Source organism: Halichoeres trimaculatus, unplaced genomic scaffold, assembly GCF_033239565.1.
Source record: "Halichoeres trimaculatus isolate MK-OKI-2021-1 unplaced genomic scaffold, fHalTri1.1 fHalTri1_scaffold_12, whole genome shotgun sequence".
NCBI classification, from domain to species: Eukaryota; Metazoa; Chordata; class Actinopteri; order Labriformes; family Labridae; genus Halichoeres; species Halichoeres trimaculatus.
The window spans coordinates 12458970-12470048 of record NW_027437190.1 but is presented as its reverse complement, the minus strand read 5'-3'; the positions used below and the strand labels follow the sequence as shown (position 1 = coordinate 12470048).

At 40.3% G+C, this 11079-nt stretch overlaps 1 protein-coding gene across 1 annotated transcript; it reads right to left on the bottom strand.

Moving 5' to 3' along the window:
- Positions 1–484: 484 nt before the first annotated feature.
- On the bottom strand, positions 485–8200 carry ncam3 (neural cell adhesion molecule 3). The gene is made up of 16 exons (XM_074683190.1): positions 8125–8200; positions 7560–7631; positions 7238–7435; positions 7009–7146; positions 6319–6462; positions 5205–5322; positions 4054–4208; positions 3796–3929; positions 3527–3662; positions 3218–3388; positions 3006–3125; positions 2387–2514; positions 1913–2081; positions 1538–1733; positions 1284–1412; positions 485–846 (listed from the first exon to the last, which is right to left on the bottom strand). The coding sequence occupies exons 1-16, from the start codon at positions 8198–8200 to the stop codon at positions 789–791; spliced, it is 2142 nt and encodes a 713-aa protein (XP_074539291.1). The 3' UTR covers positions 485–788.
- Between the last annotated feature and the right edge of the window lie 2879 nt (positions 8201–11079).

Sequence of the window (11079 nt, the reverse complement as noted above, 5' to 3'; positions counted from 1 at the left end):
AAACCAAGAAGCTGCAACTGAGTTTCAGTGCTTTGATAGTTTTGAGTAACAGTAACACCATGTACAGTTGAGGAACTAAAGTCAGTTATGTTTGTTTTAGAGAGTGATTAAGAGAACTTTTCAAATAATAAATAAATATGACGACTGTATAAGAGTGAGTTAGTTTAGATACAGCTTAAATGCCTTTAAATGGTCAAAAAAGAACCCAGTTGCATTAAAACCCATTTGCATTAAATTAAGAAATACATTTTCATCAATAATCATCAGATCAGCAGCAACAATGGAAAGTTTATAACAGCTCAAAAATATTTCCAAAAAGTAAATCAAATGTCACTGGCACAGAGAAATAAAGTAAAAAAAAACAAAAACAAAACACTGCATAATAAAGCATGATCTGTTAAACATTCAACAACAAATGAGAATTTTTTTTTTTTTTTTTAAAGTTCATTTACCCTGTTAGACACAGATGTCAAGATTACCCCTGTAAATGAGCGATGAAGTGAAGTAAATGAGAGCAGAAAAAGCAACATATATGACTTCAAAATGACATCATTTCCTGTCCATAGCCTGGTCCAGAAAACACGCTGTCATAAAAGTTTACCGCAGGCCGGTCGTCTTCCCGCTCAATAAAAACAGAGCGGCTCCACCTGACAACCTCAGTCAGCGATGCTTCATCTTTGTCCGATGTTTGTAGTCTGAGTCTTTTCTGAGTAGCTTGTGAAGACTGTGTGATCATCTTATTTTCTCAAGTTATCTATATGTTCTTCCGTTGTTGGCTCACACTTATTTCATGTTTCTGTGGCAATACGAATCAGCTGTGGGCAGCTCTTTACGGTGTGGAGCTTTCTGTTGGAGAAAAAAAAAACATGTTAAGAGGCTGTTTGAGAAACTTACGATGGAGAATTAATTGAGTGAAACAAGTAGTCAAAAATGGGATGGGGACGCTGTTTGACCCTTGCTGTTAGACCTGCAATTTTAAAGGCTGATGTTGTCTTTTATGCCAATCCATCAAATTGTTGTGAAGAAAATAAATGTTTTTTGTTTTTGTTTTTTTAATTAGGTCAGTTTTTCTCTTCTCTTGTATGTATTTGATCAATTATAAACCATTCAAATTGGAAAGGATTGATGTGTATTTTTGGTCTTTTGTCATTAAAGTCATCTATCTCTGTAAAACAATCCTCTCACATGCTCCCATATAAGTTGATTTAAGTTAACTCATCCATCAGGTGCACATCCCTTCTTGAACAGGTGTTCCAGCTCTGACTGAGAGAATAAAAACCTACTCATATTTAGTGAGGGGAGCTTTGTCGCAGGTGATCTCTGTGAGCAGCCCACCATCCTTGGCGGTTGTCTGAACTCCTGTGTTTTGTAGAGTGCCTTTGGGAGTGGAAATACCCTTGAGCTTCACTTCTCTGCAGTCGTGAAAAAGTAAAAAAAAAATACAACTTAATGAGCAAAAAGTTTCTAAACTGTTCAAATATACACAATAAATTAAGCCACACATTTAAATTTTCAGATAATCTTAATATGTAGTCACCCGTTAGCGTTTCCGTCTCCATCTTCCATCATCCTTGGGCCCGACACTTTCTGTCCAAACAGTTTCACAGCAATGGACATGAGCAGGCCGCAGCGGTTTATGTAGCAGCAGGAGGCGTCTACTATCAGGAACAGCACCAGGAAGATCACCATCACGATGGCCACCACGCTGCCTTTGGTCATGCTGCGGCTGTTTGCTTTGTTCAGAGAGAAAGAGATGAAGGAGTCAGTGTGAATAAACAGATAAACACAGATCTGCACACATCTCTTCAAGAGTACATCTGACATCTTTTAAAGTTTAGCTTAAATCTTCAGAGGCTCCATTGTCTGACTAACGAGAAAATATTCATGTGATTGGTGGTGGAGGTTTTTGTACCTGGCTGTGGTGCTATGGTGAAGTTAAATAGTGTTGGGATAGAGGAACCATTTGCATTGACCGCTGTGACTTCCAGTTCATATTTTGAGCTGTAGGACAGGTCTTGAAGGGAGATGGAGTTAGAATTTGAGGGTAGCTGCTTTTCCTTCCACTCAGCCCCATCTTTATCCTGAGGAAGCACAAAAAGGCAGAATAAGAACAGACTGGTGGATGACTGTGTCTTTCTTTTCCAAAAAAAAAGTATTTTGGTCCACAATTTGTGATGCTTCTGCAAAAATAGAAATAATGTCTAAAAAATGTGTCGCTGTAAAGAAGAAGTGAGGTTGTGTCAAATTACTAACTACAAATTTGGTTGTGTTTTTTGGTTACTTTTGACAAATGCATTAATATTGTGTGATGTTTTAAGAAATGAAGTGATGATTTCTTTGTGAGATGTTGGGTTTAGAGACATATGTAGAAGGTCACCATACTTACTTGTTTGTATCGTACGTTGAAGTGCTGCACAGGAGTTCCTCCATCATCGTTCTGCTTTAAAGGAACAGAGAAAGAGTTTCCCTCCACTTTCATTACATCAATGAACAGAACTGGTCTGTCTGGTTCACCTGCAGACAGGAGACAAAGAGAAAAGAAATTGCTGATGAGATATGATCATTATACACATTTAGAGTCACGCTGGATAATCAAAATAAGATCTTTGGATGTAGCTTTGTCTCATTTTTTGTTTAGTAGATCAGTTTGTGTACTTTACCCTCTGAGGATGGATGACAACATGGCAGCATGAAAGGACATCAGGACCCACATGAAGATGTCATGGAAATGTGATGATGATTTCATGAAAGATAAATGTAAGACAAATTTGTGACGGACGATGAGAGGCAAACTTTTCCTTTGAGAGATATCTCTACCAAATGAACACAGGCATGAATGAGTGCTCTCCCACATTGACACTCTCTATGTTCATGAATTAACATGTCTCCTAATGCAAACATAAAATGGGCAACATGATGCATATGCACAAAACATGGCATGGAGTTTGCGTTTACTCTGTTCTGTTGACATTTTGTGAGGGGTTATCTGTGTGTGAAGAACTTACGTATTCCATGTGTGCGGACTGTGTTTGTTTCTGAAAACTGTCCTAGTCCCACAGCGTTCATGGCCGCTAAACGAACAGTGTACAATGTGTACGGCTTGAGGGAGGAGATCGTGAGAGGATCTGTAACAAACACAGAAAAATAAGAAGACATGTTATCAATAGGCATCCTCATTTTAACAATAATTAAGGTTTGTAGAGGAAACGTTTTTCACCTAGAGCTGGGACTGTGACCAGCTCCTTCCACTGCTCTGCTGCACTTTGCCTCCACTGCAGGACGTAACTTGTGATGGCTGCTCCTCCATTGATAGGTGGGGTTTTGAGGAAGAAAAGGACTGAAGTTGGTCCAGGTGCTACGGACAGGTATTCAGGAGGACCAGGCTGGGCTGTGGGTTAGGAGAAAAGACAGAGGAGAAGAAAGCAGAGAGAGAAAGTAGGAAAATTGTAAAAGATCAGAAGTGTGATTATTGAAGTCAGTTTTTACATCACATGTTTTTGAAATAAAGTCATACATAAACTCTTACTGGTAATTAAAACATCTCTTGATGCATTTCCAGATCTGCCGACAGCCATGCAGGAATAAAGTCCGCCATCGGAGGGCACCACATCATCAATTATTAATACTCCATCAACCACATGGACACGACCAGGGGTGGAGCCCTGACAGACGAGCACAGAGAATTTAGCACACAGAAACTGACAGAAAGTGAAGGGCAGTCGTGTGTGTGTGTGTGTGTGTGTGTGTGTGTGTGTGTGTGTGTGTGTGTGTGTGTGTGTGTGTGTGTGTGCATACCAGTGTTTGACCGTTGTGCTTGATTAGCCAGTGCAGCTCAGGCTGAGGATGTCCAGAAACGTTACAGGACACGGACACACGCTCACCCACTGAGACACTCTGTAACTCTGCTGACACAAAAACCTCTGGAGCCTCTGAGAAAAAAAAAGTCAAATCCAAATCAATCAACTTCTCGCCAAAATAAAAGAAAATCTCTGATACACATTTGAAATCGTACTGCATCTGGGAAAGAAAGAAAAATACTAGCGCTTCACTCACCAAAAACCTGGAGCATGATGGTGGCGCTGCTCTCAGAGATCTTGTTTTTTGCAGTACAGATGTACTCTCCATAGTCCGCCCTGGCTACAGAGGTGATAGTCAGCTGGCTTTGGTCTGAGTTAAACTGATGACGTGAGGAGTCAAACGATGTTGGCCTGAGAGGAGATAAACAAATGTGAGGGGATTAAATAAAGAGCAAGTGTGCAGTCAGGCGCCTGTACGTTCATGATTAGGAAAGAAAGAGATCACATGAGCACACAGAGCTTTTGATTTGACTCTACAACCCTTCAACACTGAAAAAGATGAGATATGCTATATAAGCAAAACTAAGAGGCGAGGTTAGAGTCTAATTATCAAATTTAAGTTACTCAGATGTGTTTCTAACTGTAGCTGGTCTGTCTGGTTCACCTGCAGACAGGAGGCAGCAACCATTGTTATCACTTATATTTGGGTCACCTGTAATGAGTAAAAATAAGAAAATCCACTTAAATTATTCAACAGTATCTATGATACTTTAAAAACAGTTCAACTCCTTCTATGTTAAACTTGTCATTTATTGTCTCTTTAAATAAACCGATGCAGAATGTGCCTTTTTTATGTTGTACTAAAACAATACAAGGAAGTCGAGTTATTTCATCAACACAAAGCTGAGTAGACAAGGTCTGCAGATTCCAGAAACTGATCATTGCTTAAATATACCAACTTTAAAACCTTTAAACCTTCACTTCTTCTCCCTTCTTTCATCATGTACTTTGAGAGATCACCATCTCCATCTTTCTCTGCCCTTCTCTGCAATTCTTTTATCATTTCCTCCAAAAAGCCAATAAACAGGCCTCTCATGGCTGATGACAGATCTTCCACTTATGATGAGCAATGTCTCCTTGCTCTGTGACAAGTCTTAAGATGTACTAACCCCTACTGCACTCTCAATCCTGTTTTTGGGGAAATGATATGAACCATACTTTTAGCCAGGAAACACTAAATCACTGTTTTGTCAAATTCTTAGTTCTCATCCGAACGAGTTGGAACAGCTGTGTATTCCTGTGGCTCTGGCCAAATGTGTCCTCCCACAAACTTCCCAGAAACTCTTCAAGACTGCAGTGTGTGTGCTGTGTGTGTGTCAACTTCTTCCCCCATGAGTGGAGACTCACATGGTCCAGGTGATGTTGGGTTGTGGTAGACCGTCCACCAAACACAGAAAGGTAACGTTGGTTTCTGGTCCAGCCATCACTTTTTTAACCTCCTCTGTCAGACGCACAGTCGGGTGAGCTGCAGATGTAAGTCAGGCACATGTCAAACTTTACATTAGATGCACTTTTTCCAGCTAAATCCATCTATAAACATCCATGCATCACACCAGGACGGTCCAGGGTTGTATGTTTTGCTTAAGGACACTCTGACATATGAAAGTGGGAGCTGGGATGAAACAGCCAACCTTCTGATTCAGAGACAACTCACTACCAGTGGATAATGTAGGCTATGATTTAATATTTGGTGGCATCTTAATGACTGAAAGTGATAAATTGATTTAGCTAAGTGTTAGTGCTTAACATCCAGTGTTGCCATAGTTACCTTAAAAAAGTAATCTGATTAATGATGACTCCTTTTGAAGAAAACATAGTAACTTAAACAAGCTGTAGCATTTTTATCCTGTTTCTGTAATACAAATTAGCTAAAATAAATAATATTGAAGTATGGGCTCACATAATCCCCAGTGCCCTGGTCGGGGCACCCAAGTCTAAAAAGTGTGGACACGCCCCTGTTCGCTGGCGTATGCTTCGAAGCTAGGCTACCTGCGGGTAGCCTAGCAACATTTCTCTGCTCATCAACGGATGGATTAATGCAAAACGAAGGGTTCAGCTAATGGAATAGAGGGAGTTACATTAAAAGACAGGACTCAACTTTCCCCCAGGTAAAAATCAAACAACTTCTCAAGCATTTATTGCCATGAGTTGCCCTCAATCTGAAAACGTGATTTGTCGCATACGTGACGTGTCCCGTCACTCCCCAAAATGCAAATAGACAGCATATATCGTTTTAGAAAGGTAAATGGAAAAAGAATAGAAACGCACAGTAACGTGTGCAACTTGAATCTGATTACTGGTTTTGGAGATAGTAACGCGTTGGATTACTCGTTACTGAAAAAAGAGGTCATAACTTGTATGGGTAACATAATCCCAAACTGTCTCACTAGTGTCAGAGATCTTAATGCTCTAAATTTTCTCTCAGACTAGTTTTGAGTCTTCTTGTGAAATAAACACTGACCGTTGACGACGACGGACACGGGGAGTGTCTTGTGGATAGGCCTTCCTCTGATCTGAGCCTGACAGTTGTAAGTCCCAGCGTCGTCTCTCTGAACTTTTTCAATAAACAGCGTGTTATCCTGCAGCTTGCGCACACGTCTACCTGCTGATGAAGCGAGAGAAGAAACCATGGATTGAAGAAGGCAGAGACAAACACATGGACACAGGAAAAAGACAAAGGTACAAGAAAGTTGATCATTCTGTTACATGCAGTGGCACAAAGCAAAATACACTTCCACTAATCCAATGGTTGGAGTTGGGCTCAGTATAGTAAGTCATACACACTATTGTTCTAAAACCACCAGAATCTGCTTATGAACATCTGACTTTTATCACAGGGTAAGGGTGTCTGATACTTAAGAAATAGCTATCCTTCCACTTTATGCCTGATGTGCTTGAAAGCAGTTTTCTGATAACTTACCCTACAGATCTAAATCTACATTAGCATCAATATGTGGAGTCATTCGGGTCATGTGTCATCTTAAAGTGTCTATGCTCTAGCTCTTGATTTGGGCTCTGAAGTTACCAAATACATAAATATAAAGAGAGAATTTTTTTCTTTATACTAACCATAGTGAAAGTAAAAATACTGATCAAAGCTTTGAGCCATCCAGTATTAACCCCCTCTTCCCTGTGATAGTTCTGGGCTTACCACTGGTGGGGATTTCTTGCTTGTCTCTGAGCCAAATAACGTCCACAGCTGGCTCTCCAGTCACCGCACACGGCACTATACCATCTGTGCCCTCCAGAAACTCATGGTAGGTGTTAGTGCCTCTAAATGATGGACCATCTGATGGAAGAGGAGAAGATTAAGATGTTTACTATTCATTCCCCCCCAAAAAAAGAGAGTACTATTCTGACTCGAACATGTTTTAACCTACCATAAATGTAGAGTGTTCTTTCGGTTTCATCCCTGTGTCCGCTGTCAAAATCACACACACAGGTGTACTTCCCTGTATCCTGGAGTGTGGCTTTCTTTATGATTATTTTAGAGGAGGTCTCATCCACCTTCGACACCTTATAGCTTTCATCAATGTCTTCACCATCCTTCTGCCACGTTATATCTCCCTCTCCTCCAGCTGTGACCAGAGGAAGCAGGGCGTTAAGATAACACAACAACAACAACACAAGACGCTTCAAAATGACACACTTAGATTAACTTCGAGAGCTCCCGAGGCAACGAATGTGATCAAACATATTCACCTTTACACAGTAGTATGATCTCTTGTCCCACCTGAACATCTTCTTTACTGGTGATGATGTCCATTTTAGCTTCTGTAGAAGAGAGGAGGGGATTTTAGCCTTTTTAATTGTTGTTACCTTAAGAAAACAGTTGAGAAAATAACACCCAGGGAGAAATGTGCCACACATACTTATTATTTATTATAAGTGGGGAAAATAACCACAAAAACACAATATTTCTGACTGATGATTATTTTAAGGACCAGAGAATGAATCTACCACAAACAGATTTCAACAACAGAGATGTGTATTTTAGACATAATGAACGGTGACTATTACAAGTCAGTTAAAATGTGAGAAATAAGTTCCAGAAATGAGTAAGCTGTAGATAAGTACACCTGCCTTTGACCTTTAAGTACAAAAGAGATCATGGTAACTTTACTTTAAATCTGCATTTGAAATGATTTGTTAAATGTTTATTGTACTCCAACACAAAACTTTAGACAATTTTAACTTTTACTGCATAATAACTCATCTGCATTTCTGATGCTATCATTAAATTCTCTACAATGTCCAAAGATCTTACCTGTGCTGTATGCCAGCAGCAGCAGGAGCAGCAGCAGCTGTGAGGTCACCCTGAGGATGAGAGCTGATTGGTCCATCATCCACACCTGGCTGCTGATGTGATTTTAAATAAAACCTCAGCAGCTTTCCTGCTCAGTCTGAAATTCTAAGGTTTCAGTCAGCACAAATGAGCAGATGTGGTGAACAAATGTTGATCTAATAATCTAAAGAAATAAACATAAACTCATCTGAAGAATAACCAAATTAAAGCTCAAATGTAGCTCTGTTTCGCACAAACACGCTGCTACTGTTGGTACCTGTCTAGCTTACAGAGCTATGATGGGGCAAGGTTTGTGTCAGAGGTTATATAGAGACACCAAAACAGAGAGGGGGAGACAAAGAGGGAGGGGAACAGAAAGAGAGGGAGGGAGGGAGGACTGCTCTCTCATCTATCTATTGACTTCAACACAGTCCCCGCTGGTCATTCATGAGGACTGGACGAAGGGCCCGTTCTCCTCTTATTTCTTTCCTTTTTATTATTCCTTATTTATTTTTATTTTTTTATTGAGTCACATTTTTCCAACATTGTTTTTTTTTAAATTTAACTTTATCTTCTTAATTTGTTATTTTTTTCCTCCATCCTCTCTGTCTGTCTGTCTCTCCACCCTGTTTGTCCTCTCCTTCCCTCCAGACTACCGGATGAAAGCTGGGGAAGCAGCCCCCCCAGGGAAGAAGAGATGGGCCAAGATATTTTTATCATGCCATCGTTTTTTCCTCTCTATTTGAAAACGGGTCACATTCTTCTCAAGCACACGCAACCCTCACCTCCCCACCCTACCGCACCATAGTGCACAAACAGTAAGCCAAACTCTGCGCACCATGTTGCTGTAAACGTGCATCCTCAAGGATGCTGATATCAACAAACTTCACCGACACCCATTCAACTTCAAAGAACACATTTTCTTAACTTTGAACTTTGATTGGAGGAAGGAATCAAAGGAACTGAACTTTATAGTTTTGATTGCCAACTGGGCCTTAAACAAGTAATCCTTTGAATCAAGCTTTTGTAGCCGAGGTAACACTTTGATTAATGTCAGTGCTGATTAATCCAAAGTTTTTCAGTAGAAAGTTGACAGGGTGTGTAAATTGTTATCAGTGATGGGCTGTCACATGCGGGTGCTGTCTGCTGTTAGTGTCTCCTACATCAGTCACTTAGCTTTAAATCTAAACTACCTTTATCTTTTTGAGGCCCTTTTACTACTTTTCTGCAGTATAAGATAAAGTCAGTATGCTTTATATTGTTACCTGAGATTTAAAAAATTCTGTGAACCTTGTAAGGATCAGTTGTGATTTTTTAATATCAAATATTAATTCATTGATTCATCTTCCAAACCCCTTATCCTGTGCAGGGTCACAGGTGGCTGGAGCTGTTTTAGGGCGAGAGGCGGGGTACACCCTGGACTGGTTACCAGCCAATCACAAGGCTATCAAATATCCATAATTGATCAAATTAAATAAAAAAAAAAAATCATAAAATACTTCATGTGACATTATCCCACCTTGGTCATAGGAGTGTAACGGTACATGTATCCGTGCCGAACCGCTCCATTAGGCCATTCAGTTCCGTACAGTGCTGTATTCGAAGAGTACAGTAAGTTTACGTTAGCCGCTGCCCATGGCTCTTTAATATTCACGAGTACTCTTCTATGATTGGCTGAGCAGGGAAGGCGTTTTAACATTCATGAGGAAAGTGGTCTGTGATTCGTGCTTTGCGATCATTTGCATATCATGTGGACGTGACGTCTCACAGTGAGCCAATCAGAAGATGAATATCAAAGTAGGGCTGCAACGATTAGTCGACATAATCAACTACGTTGACGATGAAAATTCATTGACGCAAATTTTAATAGTCGACGCGTCGTATTATTGTTTTTATTGTCGTTGTCACATGGTAAAATCAAATACCAGGGGGTAATACTCATTCCTAACTTCAGTTCACAGCATGAGGTGCTGTGTTATTGGATACTTTTATGGGAAAAGATCACTAAGTTCATACGTGAGGAATATTGATGAGGAAAAATCTCCACTTCCAGAGAGCGCTGTGCGCTGACAGGGGCTGACAGCTCCCGGAGTTTATCGTCTGATAACGTGATTTAGAGTCTCCTTCACTCTCTGTTACAGACAGTTTTTCAGGATCTGAGTCACAAACCATTGTCAAAACTCCCCTAACTTTTCGAAATAGAGAACATTTAGCCGATGGAGCTCTCACTCTCAAGCTCACGCTACACCAGTAACGCTCAGTGGGGAGGAGGAGGGGCGGAGTGCGCATGAGCGAAATAGCGCATGTAGAGAAACGAAACTAAACGCGTTGTCATGGAGAGCTGGGAGAGAGTCATACAGATCATACAGAGAGCAAAGCAAGCCCCAATAAGCAAATAAACATTAGAAAACAAGACCTAAGTCACTAGTAAGCGCTCTGTCCAACACTGCGTACAACAACTTCATTTCCCTGTTACCTGCTTAATTCATTTTGAGATTTATGTATTTTTTTTGTATAGTACTTGTATTTTTATGTCATCATGAATGAAATAAAGATAAACAAACAAACATGACACAGGGCTGACCAATCAGAGGTGAGAACCTAACTCTGGGTAAATGCAGTGAAAATGCAACACACAGGTTGAATTATAAAGGTCTGCACATTTTAAAGGCCAAATTAGGTTGAAACACAAAATAACCGTGATTAGTCGACTAATCGAAAAATAATTGATAGATTAGTCGACTTTAAAAAATAATCTTTAGTTGCAGCCCTATATCAAAGAGCTTCCGTAGCCACAGGAGCTTGTGTACCAAACCGTGATTTTAGTGTACCGTTACACCCCTATGTCGTCATGTATTTTTCTTTTCATTATCTATTCTCAGGTCTCACGTTACAACTAGTAAGTGGTGACTGTAGCCCCCTGGGAGCTTGTTTGGC